The sequence below is a fragment of the Onychomys torridus genome, chromosome 10 (assembly GCF_903995425.1).
Source record: "Onychomys torridus chromosome 10, mOncTor1.1, whole genome shotgun sequence".
NCBI classification, from domain to species: domain Eukaryota; kingdom Metazoa; phylum Chordata; class Mammalia; order Rodentia; family Cricetidae; genus Onychomys; species Onychomys torridus.
Window position 1 is genome coordinate 87656400 of NC_050452.1, and position 16683 is coordinate 87673082.

The following is a 16683-nucleotide window of genomic DNA, read 5'->3' on the forward strand; positions in this document are numbered from 1 at the left end:
CGAGAAGAGGACACATGAGCAGCCACAGCAAGGATGAAGATGGAAGCATTAATCAGGAAGGAAAAAAAATACTAAAGCAAATCACACAAGGGGGTTAGAGGAGAACAATGACATATTACAACGACATTTACCTCCTCCCAGGACCCCGAGCCCTTAAATGGAACAAATATCAACAAAGAATGAACGAGGTTTTGGGAAGATTACGTTCAATCATTATAGCTCCCCAAACAGAAATGGATGATTCGTCCTGCAGCTCCAATACATAAAACATGGGAATATATCCAGAAGACAGATTTTTATAAAGAACATTACTCTGAAGATACAATGTCAGTGAATGACTGTCTACCACATAAACATACACAGAGAGAGGTAGCACACATAGTTTTGTAAAGCATAGGGTATGGGATGTCATATTAGTAAGCGGCTTTCCAGCGATCTACCCAACAGTTTGTCTAAGGAGCTTGTAGACAAGTGTAGAAAGCAGTATTTCAGACACTGTGTCTGGAATATTTTCCCTGATGAACACAGACTGGCTCTCAATTTTCTGTTTTTTACCCACTTAGTGCTTTAACGTAATTAGTGTACTTTAATAATACAAATCCATTTGAAATGGCAGTTTTGGTCTCCATTTTCCAGTGCCTTCCAAGGTCTATTTTACTGGAATTTTAACCCTTGGTATATCCAAATTAAAGACAATGATCCAAGCTGAATGTTCAGCCAAACTCCTCTAGATGCACTTCATCAGCTGAAGGGCATGACTGGATTCTTCCTAGGGCAATGCTTTTGCTCTTAGAAACTCATGTAACTTGGATTGGTATTCTCACAAAAGCACCATGCTCCAAGGCTAGTAAAAACTGGGCCATGCCGGGCAGTGGTGGCACACGCCTTTAATCCCAGCACTCGGGAGGCAGAGGCAGGCGTATCTCTGTGAGTTCGAGGCCAGCCTGGTCTACAAAGCAAGTTCCAGGAAAAGCACAAAGCTACACAGGGAAACCCTGTCTCGAAAAACAAAAACAAAAACAAAATCAAAAACAAAACTGGGCCATGTCCTACTCCTTTAAGGAGTGATAGTGATGTTGGAAATACATGACCATGAGGTAATACACAATATAGACATAAAAGTTTTTTTTCCCTTAATAATAAAAATAGTCATTATATTATCTAGATAATACATCTAGCATATTCCACCATTAGATTATCTATTCACATTGTGTGCAAAAGACAGGGCAGGCAAATGGTCATTTTGTAAGACTACTGGTGTCCAGACAGGTCAGGCTTTAAATCGAACAATTTACAGATGAATATAAATTTATGGCCAAATTTGGGCATTGAGCACATTATCAAATCTAGAAACATTTTTTTGTAAATCTGTCTGTCTGTGTTTAAAAGCTGTAAATAAAGCCAGGATTTGTTAGTAGACCCTCTGTGCCAGCACCTGTTTGAGGCAAATCTGATGTCTTCTCTCTTGCAATCTGAATTTTTAATTGTTTTCCATAAATGAACTTCTTTGCGGGTTTTTATTGCACTGAGAAAAATGAAAAAGCAAAATGAATGAGTTGAGATTATTCCAAAATTGTTTTTGTCCTGAGGGAAGCATTTAGAGATATTCAGCAGCATGCTAACCAAGGCTCACCTCCTATGTCTTTTGACAACATACAGACCTGTTTAAAGAACCACTATTCCTACAGACGAAGCTATATGAAATGACAAGTGTAGATAACTGGTATCAACTTGTCTAGGTACAGATGAGGCTGCACTAAGATGCATTCAGTGAGAAATGATGGAGGTGAGAATACACAGTGAACTCAAAAGAGCTGTCCAGTCCTTTAGCTGGTAAGGAGGATGGAGCTGGACAAATTTTCTCTCTGAGCTCATGGCTGAGAAAAAAGACTAGCAGGTGCTCCAGACCTTAGAAGCTAGTAGCTAACTTCCCCTCTTTCTCCCTCACCTGCCTCAACTTGTCAGTATGGTACTTGTTGGAAACTAATCCTAGAGATAGATTTCTCTTTGTACACAAGCCTCCATCAATGCTGAGCCTCCCCATAAAGAGGACAGTGGAATGGAGTCTGGCAGATACCAGCTAAGAATCTGGCTCCAAAAGCAGGCATGAAAATGTTACTGCCCATAGACACTTGGCACCTGTGATTCAGAAAGCCTTACTGGAGCCATCTGGCTGCCTACCCTAGTGAAAACACGGACACTCGCAGCATCCACTACTTACACTGGCAAATTCCAACATGTTGACTTGTTGGACCCTTTGTGTTCTATGCAGAGAGAAAGAGAGAAAGATAAATGATACAACTCTTTCGGGTTGCTTTTTTTAACCACTTCACAAATTTACTCTAAGAAACAAATTTTGAAAAGTTGTTCTGAAATCCAGAGGATAACTTTCTATACTTTTAGAGCTTGGTAATGATACACTGTGTATACCTTTTCTACATAATGCTCTCACTGTATCTCTTCTCTCTTCAGCTTCAAAGTAAGCAGCTTGCCTCTGCTAATATCATACATACTTTCTTTAAATCCCTTTTGCCTGACATCAGGCATAAACAAGGTAGAAATTGGCTTATACCATTAAGACTTGATGAGGAATACATGATTCTAAAGACTTTGAGTGATGGTTTCCAATGTTTAGATCATAGAAAATTGGTGCTATAAGAGGGGAAAAAAAGAATGATTCATATTCCCTTTGGGAATAAACTTATCAAAAGCCATCAATCCTAAATCTGCTCCTAAATCTAGCAGCTCTCACAGAACCAAGTAAATGGATAGGAATTTCTCTAGCAAAATGCTTCTTTAGTAAGGAGAAAATAAATTTTGCTCATTTTAAATGTTTAGGGCTCTTTGTAGAAAAGCAGAATTGTATGTTTAAATAGTTACTGAACATCTACTGCTTTTTCAACACTGTCATCCAGCTAAGACATTTACCTGAGCACAGCAGCATTCATTGATAAGCACACATGAGACATGCTGCCGAGAAATAGTCACTTGAAAATCTGATAAAGGATTCAATTGACACCTTTGTTTGGTGTGGTCCTGCTTGGGTAATGGCCACTAACGTCCTCCAACATCATATTATTTTAGGGAGTAAGAGACCAGGATTCACTGAGAACTGGGAAATAAATTACAGCAGAGGAAGCTCATTTCTCTGTAACTGAGTTAGCATGTTATTATAAAGTCAACATTCAACATTTGGTCCCTCCACTAATTATGTTTGTCTGTTAATTTTACATCTGAGTTTCAAGACTTTCACCTGCAAATGGAAATGTTGTGTATAGTAAAACTATTATAGATCATATTTTCTGGTGTAAAAACATTGGAAACTAGCACTGTTGCTATTACTACTAATAATACTCGTGATATTTGCTTTGCTCAGCATCATGAAGGGTAGTAGGAAACACTAAAGACAGCAGCTTGACCTCATTTAAATTAACTTTAAAATCTGAAATCAATGTTTAAAAGATATATCTGCACTTCTCTTGTAATGCAACATAGTTCACAAGAGCAAAGATGTAGAATCAATATAAATGTCAGTAAAAAATATGTTGTATATAAAGGAAAGGGTACTATTCAGTCCTAAAGATGAGGGTAATTATGTTTTATGTGGCAACATGGATGAGCGGACAGGTCATTAGGTACAATGAGCTGCACAAAGATAGACAAATGTGATTTTTAATTTTTACATGTGTTCTCTACATCATCTGAGTGCACAGGAGGATCACTGGCTCCGTAAGGCTGCAGAGTTGGGAAAAATAATGAAAGATGTTGCTCAAATGCTACAATGCTTCTGCTCAACATGAAGTAAGTTGAGTAAGTATTGGGATAATGGGTATGTTAACTAACTTGATTCCATTACTCTACATTGTATACATCTGACCTCATTTTTGTATCCTATAAACAAATGCATGTCAGTATCTAATAAAATGGCTAAATCCAGCTTTTAACTCAAGAACTGGCAAAGGTCTCTTTTGGTCATGTATTTTAATGGAATAGGGTTTGTGCCAACCAAGACATGCTTAACCAGTCTTGGAAGAGTTAAACATTCTCTTCTCCTCTTTCCTGTGCGAGGACATAATAGAGAGTGGGTCACACTGGAGTCTTCAGACTTGTCTCCTCTTCTTCCTCTTCCCTGCCTTCCCTTCCTTCTCTAATCATCTTCTACAAAGACCAGGACACAGTCCCAGATCGACATCCACCCTCCCTCCCATCTGCTCTCAGAGCAAGATGAGGCAGTAGAGAATAAGACTTTGCAAAGGCGACTTGACTAAGTATCCCAAGCCCCAGATGCTTTCCTCAGACTCTCAGCAACACGTGACTCCTCCTGGAGAGGAGGCAGGAAGAACCGAAGACTCATTTGTGGCACTCTAAGACAAAGAGATGCAATTGTAATACTGCTCTACCCTAGATTCTAGTTGCGGAGACTAGATTGTCAATTAGTAAAAAAAATTTAAGAAATATGCATTTTATGGCACCATCCTATGTTACTCACTGATAGCTAAAGGCTGTCCATGCTCACACATGCTGATCAGTCTTGATACTTTGGTAGCGATTTAAACTACTCTAAAGTCCATATATGATATAACTCAGTGTGGATTATTTGACAACTGTAAACCTGGTCATGAGAGTAGTGCTGCTATAAAAATGAACCCTCAAGGATCTTTTCACATTAGTGTGATGGAGGAGGGAGTTGAAAAGCACAGGAAATAGTAGACCACAAGCTAAAACTGGTAAATTGACTATCTGCCCTCAATTTTAAATCTGAAAATCACTAAAAGTATCCCTCAAAATATTTCTGAATATTATCCATTCCTGAGACCAGCATCTTATGCTATTATTAACTTATTTTCATAATGTATCTTACCTACTCCTGGTAACATAAATAGAATAACATACTATCACTCTATGTTACAAACATAACAAGACTCAAAGTGATTACATAACTCTCAAAATCATGTGTCTACTAAATATGATTGAGGACTTGAATAAAGCCTTTGGAAGATTTGGCATCATATCTTCAAGAAGATTATGAAATACACCTTGAATAGGCCTAAAGATTCACTATGTTCTACTCCTAAACCTGACTTCTCATTGTCATAAAGTGTAGGCTGGACTAGGAAATGCTAAAATGGGAGGATGGAAGTTTGAACATGACAGATCTGGAAGACCTGGGGAGAAGCAGTAAGACTGGTGTCTTATGGATGAGCTAGAAACAGATTACCAGAAATAGCCCCAGTAGCCGCGGTCATTAGTAGGCGACTTCATTCAGATACTTTGTTAGCAACTCTCCATGGATTGCCTTGTTTATTATCAGGTTGGGAAGAGCGTTGTTTCATTGAGCTCTGGCCAAGACATGCATCTGTGCTGGGCAAATGCATAGAAAATGAGGGTCCAGAACAAAACAGATGGCTATGTGCTGCTGGGCTTTGGAAGGAGCTGGCTGCATTCAGAAGGCACCTGGAATGGCATGCTCATCAGAAAGAGATACTTGCCTAAGGATAAAAGATGCCACCTGACCATCTCAGAACCAGAGAAGCATTAAGCCTACTGCGGCGGAGCAGAATCTTTGAGGGAGCTTAGGGAAGTGCTTGCTCTATTTACTGCTACAGGGATCATGCCTGGATTTAATAATACACTGGAAGAAGGTGGGAAGTGGAACAATGCACCTAAAGACAACTGGGGACATTAGAATCCAAAGCCCAGACCAAAAGCAAAGACTTGCTAAAGGGACCGAGAAAGCTGCTGAACCTGGCTGTAGTCCCAGCCAGATCTAATTCACCCCAGTGTCAAGGCAGCCTGATCTATTATTCACACCACATAGCTCAAGTAGACCTGAGCTCAAGTCAGATTCAAAGCAATAAGGGTCAACTAATCCCACCTCTACTTCTCTGGATCCTAGAACTCCTATTAACAACAACAGCAAATACCATGATTTCTTCCTATTGATTATTGTGCACTGTGAACACTGCCCTGGTTCTACTATGTAATAACAACATACGGCTTTTTAATATCCCAAGCTTTTCTGTGCTCGTGCCAAAGCAGCTACGTGGGAAAGAACTAGATATCAGCTTCCTGACTGTTAGAAACCCTTGAAAGAGGAGTCTGGATACAGAAGCCAAGACTGCACCAAGTTGTGCTAGCCCCTTGATCACGTTTTGCATACCTGGGTAAAGGGGAGGTGGGAAAGGCAGTGAATTGAAGCTGAAACCCAGTGGTGTGCTAAGTAGTAGTAGGTCATGCCTCACTATAAATATAGAAGAGGCCCTGGGGTACCACAGAAAACCTAAGGAAAGCTATGTGAGCCCTAGGAGCCAGCTGCCCCAACTGCTCACTGCCTGACACAGTACTTGTCCTTAGTCTCGGATGCCCAAGGTGGATCAGGATCCCTCTTATAGCCATTTAACCAAAAGCAAGGAAGGTTCAGATTGTGAGGAGAAACGGCCTCTTCCTCTCCCATTGTTACACAAAGGGTGTTGACACCACTCACCAAAAAGTCTGAAGAAATATAACATAAAAATTATTTCTATGATCTTCTTCCTGAAGAGGAAGCCACTGAAGCAAACAGTCCAGAAGACGGTCCTATTACTCTGCAATCTATATTGCATAGTTGTGCTTAAACACCTCGCCTAGAACCAAATGCATTTGTTGAGTGATTACTAAGTGCCAGTTACCACTCAAAACACTTAAGTATCTCACTGAATTTTTCATTGTTTCTATTTCACAGGCAAAAAAAAAAAATGGACTACATTATTTTTCTAATTCTTTGCTAGGAAAAAATAAGTAACTTTTTACCAATTGAAAATGACTTCATGATAATGAACCAAAGGAAGGAAGGAAGGAATTCATAATGTGAGTCGGGCTGAATGTTTGATTATAATATCATCTATGTTAAAAAGACAAAAACAAAACAATAAATACATGTTTCAAGTTTCATTTATTTGTCAGTGTTTCCATCAGTCCTCCACTAAATCAAATGGGAGTTTTAACTACCAAAAAAAAAGAAAAAATCTTTTCAATCTTAGGGGGATTGTATTTTAGAAGCTATATGCAGTAATTACCTGTTTTAAGCTTAATCTGCATTATTAGTATTTTCTCCATCTTTTTGTTTTGTTTTGTTTTGGTTTGGTTTTTTTTGTTTGTTTGTTTGTTTTTGTTTTTGAGACAGGGTTTCTCTGTGTAGCTTTGTGCCTTTCCTGGAACTCACTTGGTAGCCCAGGCTGGCCTCGAACTCACAGAGATCCGCCTGGCTCTGCCTCCCAAGTGCTGGGATTAAAGGCATGCACCACCACTGCCCAGCCCATCTCTTTTTTCTTTTTAGAAACAACTGGAACAATAATAAAGCAAGTCCTGGTTTGTAGCACTTGCTGATCTCTACAGTGTGAACACCACCCTTGTCACAGATTTCAGCTGCCTACTTGAAGCCACTGGAGTCAAAACTGGAACCCAGTGCATGATGGAACCAGATGCAGACCCAATGGACGGTAGCAGTCGTTTTATAGTATTTGCACACTCTCATGCACAGGTGGAAATCGCCTCATGTGCACAGATTATAGTAAACTGTCATCAAACCAACAGGAAGTCGTGCATTTTGAGTATGTGTTGTCAGTCATTGTTTTTAATATAATTATTCAATTGAATGCTAATGGGATTTAACAGCCATTGAGTATAACGAACTGCTTGCAGAATCTTCCCCTCACAGCTGGATCTTGTGAGTAGATGAGAGCTGACTCCAGGACATGACTGGGAACTAAAACAACCCCTGACTTCACCATCTTTATGCCAGTCAGCTATCTATCATGCTGTTGCTTGCATAGACAAAGCAGTCTCTGTCACAGGGTCTATTTCTATATTTAAGGCTAAGGTGATTTACATTTATCTAGTCTTTTCATGAGCTTTTACAGCCCAGCTCCAACTTCAGTTGACCTAAGGTTCTTGTTTATTAAAAGAGTAGTGACGAGTATATAATTCCTTACTTTAGATGTTTATTCAAAGAACATTACATAGTTCTTAGGTATATTAAGTGATTAACCCTAAGACATAAAAGTAACTGTGCAAACTTGCAGGTTAAGAACAAGCACCTGTAGAAAGCCAAAAACTTGCCAGCCCATGATTTATGATCATGTACCTTGGAGGCACATGTAACTCATTGCTGTAGGATCTCACAAAGCCAAATCTTGCCTGTGATATTAAAGAGTTAGGTAACATAAAGGCCAATAATAACACGTTTGAAACAAACTAATCATATCCTATGCTTCAGGGTGTAGGCTGATCATCTGAAGAGCCAAAAAAAGGAAGCTCCTGCCTTTTCCCATGTGCTTTCTGCCCTGTGTGTACAGCATTGCACAAATGAGAGTGAATGATGAAGGCAAGTTCAACCTCCTCTGTAGGACAAGATCTACTGGAAGAAAGAAGAGTTGGAGAGGAACAATCTCAACTCATCCATTGTACTTCACATCCAAATACCTCCTCCAAACAGAAGGCCACTAAGACCCATCTGTGTCTAGTTTCTGCTCTAGTGCAAGAAAAGGCAGCTTACCCTTCTGGGAAGAGAGCATCCTGACAGCCACAGCCACCTCTCATGCAACATGTGAACACGGTGCATGTTCTTACCTCTATGAACTACTCTTAATACAATGGTTTAAAGCAAACGAAACCTCTAACTCTCAGAATCCCATTTTTTAATGAGGAAGATTATTGCCTAAGAGAGAGAGAGATCTGAAATTTAACTATCATAATTGCAAATATTTGTGCTGGTTACAATGAAATGCTTGTAAGGTAAATTAAAGCACCCTGCTCAAGCAATGGCACTGCCAGCCACTGAAGAACCTTTTCTTCAAAAATAAACAAGCATATAAAAACCGAAGATATTTCTGTCAACAGCAATGTTCCCAGTAACAGTAGAAGCACCAAATTATAGCAAAAGTATTCTAAGGAGTATTAGTTTCTCTCTGTGTGTGTCTCTGTCTCTGTCTCTCTTTCTCTCTCTCCTGAATATATTGAAAGCATTCATATCTTAATTATTTTACAGACAGTTTGGGATTACAAATATGAAATTTTGTTTATTGTAATCTGTCTTCAAACCACTGGCTTTTAATATTAAGTGAGAAAACTCACATATCTGGATATGGAGCAGCTGGGGTCAAACTCACTTTCTACAATCATTTTAACCTGCCTTTTGCCTGAGAACACATTCTATAATAATATGAAAGGACAGGTCACTCTACTGAGTTACAATCTCCCTCACTCTCTTGGTATTGAGAAGACGTGAGAGGGTAGAATCTAGAGCTGGGTCTGCCAACCCAATGCGTACTGGATTTGCCTACCACACCATCATTTCCCATACTGCATGGAAACTTGCTTCACCCTCCTGAGACTCAGCCAAACATGAAATTTATTTGCAATGATGAGAACGATATCAAAGATAGACACTCTGCAAGAAATTGTGGTAAATGCAATATAATAAATGTAACAAGAACATAATACCCTTCCTATTGTATATAATTAATTAATATCCCATTTTGAAGAAATATACTTCCATCTGAATATGATTATTATTTATCAAGAAATCAGCTGCCTTTTCAAGTGGTGAAAACAATCCTGAGGCATATACTACTAAGATGAGTGCTCATAGGTTAGACACAGACTCCCATCCTTAAGCAACAATGTTGCCATATGCTACTTCAAAGCATTTATCATATCTTATTAGATACTACTAGTTGTTGCAAGTCATCCTGAAGACATATTCCCTGAGGTACTCAATATTATCTGCAAGCTTGATTCATCTGGAATGCTCAGTTGTTTCACCACAGCGTTATTAACAAGCCATTTCAGTCCATCAGCGTAGACACACATGGGGAAGCCAGGCACTGTGGCTTGTAACCTGCAGCAACAGTGAACCCTTTCCAGCAAGATTGCACACCTGCCCAAGTGTATTAAAAGGATGAGGAGATGACCATGACCTTGAGAAAAGACATATACAGAGGAGGAAGAAAGGATCCAAAGATATGGAGCAAAAGTGAGTGAGTGACACATGAAGAGAAAGCAGCAGCCAGCTGGCTTTGCATTACCATTGTCAGGGTTGGTAAACATCCTACTTGCACTGGAGACAGTCTTCCCGATGTCAGCCAGGGACCGAAGGTTGGATTTCTTGGTTTGATGTCGGTGTTTCCGGAGCAAAGTGTATGTGACCTTATCCTTAAGGTCCGGCTTCAATAGGCCTGTCTCGATCTGGTGGTCAGCAATCATCTCTGATACGAAAGCAAAGGGAAGCAAATGTCAGACACCAAACCATGAGCTACTTTTCACTGTCGCTTTGTGAATGTCACCACCAAATTTAACATCAATGCATTACTTTCCAAAAGGCAACTTCCCACTTTATATGAAGGGACAGAATGCTGGCATTAATGAAGGAATTAGAAATATTCCAGAATTAATTGTCTTTAGAGAGGTAGAACTATCTTAATTTCTTTTTTATTTTTTAATATTCCAGTTATTTAGTGTTCCCCTAAATCAACGTTTCTATGAGCAACACAATTAGTCAGTAATTTTCATTTTTCAATGTAAAAAAGTGAGGTTCAAATTTTCATGCCCTGCATTACATTGTGGTGATATTTTTGTTTGTGCTCTAACAAATAAAGCTCGCCTGGAGATCAGAGTGCAGAGCTAACCACCAGAAGCTAGGCAGTGGTGGCACACACCTTTAATCCCAGCATTGGGATCTCATGCCTTTGATTCCAGCACTTGGGAAGAGGAAACAGGAAGGCATATGGCTGGGCAGAGAGAGGAAGTGATAAGGTGGGGTGGAGACAGAAGCTCAGCCCTTTCAGTCTGAAGATTCCCAGAAGCAAGAAGTCTGGTGGCTGCTGTTCTGCTTCTCTGATCTTTCAGCTTTCACCCTGATACCTGACTTCAGGTTGTTGTTTGTTTTTTTGTTTTTTTTTTAATTAAGATCAATTAGAATTCCAACTACATTACATAATCAGAAGTATCAAAAGTATGAAACAAAAGAAGTTGTACAAACACAAGGAGTGATTGTTAAAGTCTCTCTCTTCAGTTCTTCTAAGTTATATTTTCTTTAAAATACCTTTCCCAATATCAGACCATTTGAACAACTGCTGAAGGAAAGATCAAGCTACGAAATTATACCCTAGTTTTCAGAGACGTTAGACTTAATCTTCCTGGTCAACCCCAACTAAAACCTTGCCAGCCTACTCCACTGACAGTTCAAACACAGCCTGACTAACCCTTTTATGAAATGTTTAAGTGTCTTAAGTCTTTCTGTTAACTCTTTACTGTTTCAACTTTAAAAAGAGAATGGCTTTGGGGACTAGGGAGCTGGCTTGGGTGGTCAAGTACTTTGCTGTGCAAGCAGGAGGGCATGAGTCTGGATCCACAGCATTCACAAAAGAGCTGGGCGCAGTGCTGTCCACCTGTAACCTCGGGAAGGAAGGAGTGCAGTGAAGACAGGCAAAGGCCTGGAGTCCACCACAGGTTCAGTGAGAGACGTTATCTCAAAGATGAAGGCGGCTAGCAATTAAAAAGACACCCAACAGCAATTCTGGCCTACACACACACACACACACACACACACACACACACACACGCACGCACGCACGCATGCACGCACACACCAAATCTTCTGATAGAAAATAATCCTTCTTTCTCACAGGCAAGCACATCTACAGCATACATTAAGCCTGTACATCCTATTCTAACCTCTGCCTCCACTCACAGTGACGCATGTCAGAATCGGTATGAGGTGTGCAAGGCGAGGCATTTCACGACGTATCTTCCTCTGAGGAAACTACTCAGGGCAGGGAAGTACAAAAGGGAGCAAAGTCTGCTCTTAGGCAAAAGTCTGACAGGAAATTTGGTGGGTGGCAGGACAACAGAGAATCCTAAGGAATTCTACACTAAAGAGATGGTACAGGTGTCCCTCGGACCTTGCTGGCGCCTCTTTGCACTAGTATTGTCAGTCCATCTTCAAAGCAAACATCCGGCCTCACAGTCTACATCTAGAAGCCATCAATTTACAGAGTGGACAGTCAGTCACTTGTAAGCCAAGAAGAGGCTAAATCAAGGATTTTCCATCATTTGCCTAGCACAGAGGCCCTGAATGTGCAGAACATGAACCACCTGGTAAGGGACTGGAGGAGGCAGGAAGTTTCTCTGGTGAGCATTTGGATTTGAAAGTGGCCTTCAGCTTCGGGTATTTTTAACCACACAAACCCCACTCAGTAAAAGCCTGAGAATGACCCTGGAAGTACAATCAGCTCTCTGTTCCACAGTTAAGTCGCTAAGTGCCTTCAGACACAGCCCTCCACTTTCCCTGTAAATCCCATTCCACGTGGAAAGGCCATTTACAGAAGAACCACAAAAATAACAGCCCCAACGTATCTGCCACACGTTTTATCAAACTCTCCTTCTAATGCCAGGGCTGTGGATTAAAGCGTTTCTTCTCTAGCCTCCCTGGCAAGGCTTCTCAATGCATATGTGTGCACAGCTGGCTGGCCCTCTGGTACTAATGCTTGGGAATCACTAGTTAGACAGGTTAAAACAACTGTGTGGCTCATGCCCTTCATTAAGCATCCATTAAGGAAAAAAAAAAAAAAAAGGTCCACATAATAGGATCTCTTTAAGCATCCACTACAAAAACCTTTCAAAGGACAGTGGAGGCAGTAACTTTCACAACTAGCCAAGTCTAGGTGGTAACAATTGAAAGAGGCCTTGGGGAGCATCAAGTTCAGCTCTTGTTACACAGATGAGAAAGAGGAGCAAAGAAATGACGGCCCCTCCCCATACAGACTCATTAAAGGAAGAACCCCTGCTAAAAGCAGAGTTGCTGGTGCACATTTGAGGTCTTTCTCCACTGGACGCAGCACTGTCTATATTTAAAAAGTAAGCCCACCAGGCACACTTGGCAGGACCGAGATGCTAACACACTCAGGAAGCTGAAGCAGGACGGTGTGAGTTCAAAGCTAGCTTGAGCCTGGACTGCATAGCCAGGCTCTACCTCAGAAAAGTCAAAGATAATTTAAAAGAAAAAAGAAAAACAGAAGCGCTAGGCAGAGAAAAAGCGACACATGTGGAGCTTTTGCAAACCAACAGAAAGGTGGCCGGACTATGGAAACCAGGCAAGAGGACAAGCTCGCATTCACAATTAACAAAGATAATGTAAATAAATACATATATGAATATACCTAATAAAGACATTTGTTAGGTCTATCACAATCACCTGTCCCAGCGTGAAAGATGCATGTTATGTTCCCTGATGATGACAGTGCTGACTAGCCACACCAAAACCTTTCAATATGTTCAAAACTTTTGAATCTTCTACAGCTACAACTCTATGCTAACCAGACAACTTTGCAAAACTCTAACAAAAATACGCACTTTTCTTTATAATAAAACTTAAAGGCCACCCAAATAATTAATAGATTATTTTACAGCCTTTATATTTTATTTATAGAACATGAAAGTATTGATATTTATGCTTTTATATTTAAGCAAATATAAATTAAAATGATGAACCACAGGGCTGGAGAGATGGCGCCACAGATAAGAATGCTTGCTCTGCAAGCAGGAAGACCTGAGTTCAAGTCCTGGCACCCATGTAAAAAGCCTAGCATGACTGGACAGGTCTATAACCCCATCATTATCAGGCAGACACAGACAGACCTTGAGAGCTCACTAGCCACTCAGCCTATCTGATAAGGAGATCTTCAGGTTCAGTGAGGGAGCTTGTCTCAAGGCAATAAGACCAGGATTGAAGAAGAAGACACACAACCCCTAGTCTACACAAGTGCATGCATCCATGTACTCACACACTCACATGTAGCACACACAAACACAATGATGTACTATAATTCCATTTTATGCACATAAACAGAGTTACATAGAAAAAATGTTGAGATAATACACAAAATTAGATTAGGAAATGTTTTACTTTCATGGTAAAATTAGAGGTCTTATTTTTGTAGTAAAATTTTAATGAATTATTTTTAAATGAACATATATTATTCTTATGATTATAAAGAACAATAAATATAAATTTTTAAAGTATAAATGGTGGGTTTTTTTTTTAAAAAAAAGCTAGAAACATCAGGACTCACACATCCGCAGAGCTCACAGTGCCTGTATGTGTGTATGTATGTTTGTATGTATGTATGTATGTATGCATGTATGTATGCATGTATGTATGTATGAGCTCCAAAAATAGAGCTACATTTTCCTCATCCATTTCACATTATGCTAAATACCTAAAATGGATTACAGGTTTTTTTTAAACCTAAGAGTGGAAGAAAATTCTATGAACTTTACTTCATGTGTGAATGACACCCTTTAAATGTAGGATTACAATGGTGATGCTAATAATAAACCTATTAAAATAATCCTTGAAAATTATGTCTTGTCTTCTGTAATGCTTCAAAGACAAATTTTTCTATTAAAATACAGTAGGGATTCCACACACAGACACACACACCAAAAAAAATTAACAGCTCAGAGAGGTCCCAAAAAGAATCAGAAATAAGCTGATTTCAATGTAAGAATAACGCCTGACCACAGCTAGTGCCCTGTCCAGCCCCATGACGTTGCCTATGACCTGCAGTGATCTTTCTCTCAGGGGCAGATGAGGAGGAGGAGGAGCAGCAGACCACAAAGACGGCTGGGAAGCATCCTACTATTTGTTGAGTATAATTACATTAGCTATTATTTCTTTTTTCTTCCCATTTTCTGAGGTGAAATTGGGCTATTGGGAAGAAATACAACACAAGATTTAGGAGCACGTAACTATCAGTGAAGAATTATTGGCATATGCAACTCTACTTTATCCTCTGCTAGGAAAAGATTTTCCTAATAACAAAACAATCATTATAACTCATTCAAACTACTATGCTGCCTTCTGTCATTTAAAATGAAATAAAGGCTTTGCACTAGTTAGATTTTATTCTCCACAGGTTTTTATTCTGTTGGAGGATTCTCGTTTCTTTATTAGGCGACACTCTTTTAAGCAAGCTCTGCTTTCTCTTCTGCATTGCTGATCTTTTTTTCCTCCTTTCTTTTGCTCATGATGTGTGGTTTGCCTCTAAACTTTTTTTCCCATCAGTGCCAAAATGATAGCACTGGCGCTCTGCCTCCTTGCCCCAGGGACTGTGAAGTAAACATATTAGGGATGATGATACCTCAAAGTGACCTAGTGGTGTCTAATTTTAACATGAAGACAGTGTTTAAAGGACACCCATAGAGGTTAGAAAAGAGTCCGAAGCCAATAATAAAAAGTTATGGGATATTAAGCAAGAACATCAAATGTTCAATTAATCTTCTTTACATATAGGAGATGTCAGATCTTCTCTTTTTGGCCATTGAGTAAAGAGGGTCTCAATGAATGTGGGACTCTGTCTTCTGCTATGTACACAGAGTCAGGGAGGTGCTGGAGCCCAGAAACTCTTTAAGGTGGTTCAGTCTGAACTGAATATCACAAAGACAGCTTTGCAGAAAAGTTCAGCTGTGCAGAAAAAGAAACTCATCACCCTGTTGATCGTCTCCATGGCCAGCAAAAAATATATAAATAAATAAACAAACAAATGGATTAATAAATAAATGAGTGAATGAATTTTCTACAACATCCATCTCTTCAGTCAATACTCTTTGGAATTTTTTCCTTCTGCTCATGAAATCCCCAAGCATTGTAGTGGGTAGCCATGCCAACAATGGCCTGTAAGTTCCAACCCCCACTGAGGCTTCGGTAATGGTCACGCCCACAAGGCAGGGCGGAGGGAGGAAGCAGAAGACCCAGGAAGGAGAAGAGAGGTCTCTCTTGGTTCTGGGACCCTGGACACTGGAGGTAGACCCAGCAGAGTTCTCCAGAGAACACTGCCGGACTGTGCCATACCTTTGCCAGACCCTACAATCTACCTATCCCTTCATTTGTGAGTTACCCCACAAAATAAAGCTCCCTTTTAACTACGTAGAGTGGCCTTAATAATTTCACCAATAAAGCATCTATCTGCCAGATTCAAATCTGACTTCAAATAGTAGTCTAGTACATGACACGTAGGAAAATCTAGATAGCTAATTACACCGGGGACAGTATGAACCCAGGGTATCTGGTGACCTTACTTAATTCACCTAACAACTCTGAAAGGTCCACTGTGATGGTCACTTTCCATTGTCAACGTGACACCATCTAGAGTCACCTGGGATGGGCATCTCTAGCACAGACTCCCTAGATTAGGTTAGCCTGTGCAGAGACACATCTGTAAGAGACAGTTTCTATTACATTCACTGACATGGCAAGTCCCAGTCTAAGTCCTTTGGGTCCTGGACTAGACAAGAAAAAGGCAAGCTGAGCACAAGCATCCATGGACCCCTCTCCATTCCTAAAGATGGATGTAATGTGAGTTCTCTAAAGCTGCTGCCTTTGTGACTTTCCAGCCATAATGGACTACAGCCTAGAATCACAAGAAAGTAAACCTTTCTCCCCCTAAGTCGCTTAAGTCAGGGTATTTTATCATAGCATCAGGAAGAGGAATCCGGACATGCACCTTAATACTGCTTTCACAGTATTATGAGGAAACCAAGTCAGCAAGAATGGCAAGTAACGTGTTTTGACCGTGATCATCCATGCTCTCAAAGGAAGACTTAAAAAGCTGCCCACTGTAATTCCAGCATTCTTGCTGTGAAACC

General features: G+C 40.1%; 1 protein-coding gene across 2 annotated transcripts in view; it reads right to left on the reverse strand.

Moving 5' to 3' along the window:
- Slc4a4 (solute carrier family 4 member 4) overlaps positions 1-16683 on the reverse strand; it is a 319163-nt gene that overhangs the window by 167693 nt on the left and 134787 nt on the right. For both annotated transcript variants that reach the window (XM_036200218.1, XM_036200219.1), the window contains exon 6: positions 10065-10244. In XM_036200218.1, coding sequence (XP_036056111.1) covers positions 10065-10244 — 180 coding nt within the window. The remainder of the gene's footprint in view (positions 1-10064; positions 10245-16683) is intronic.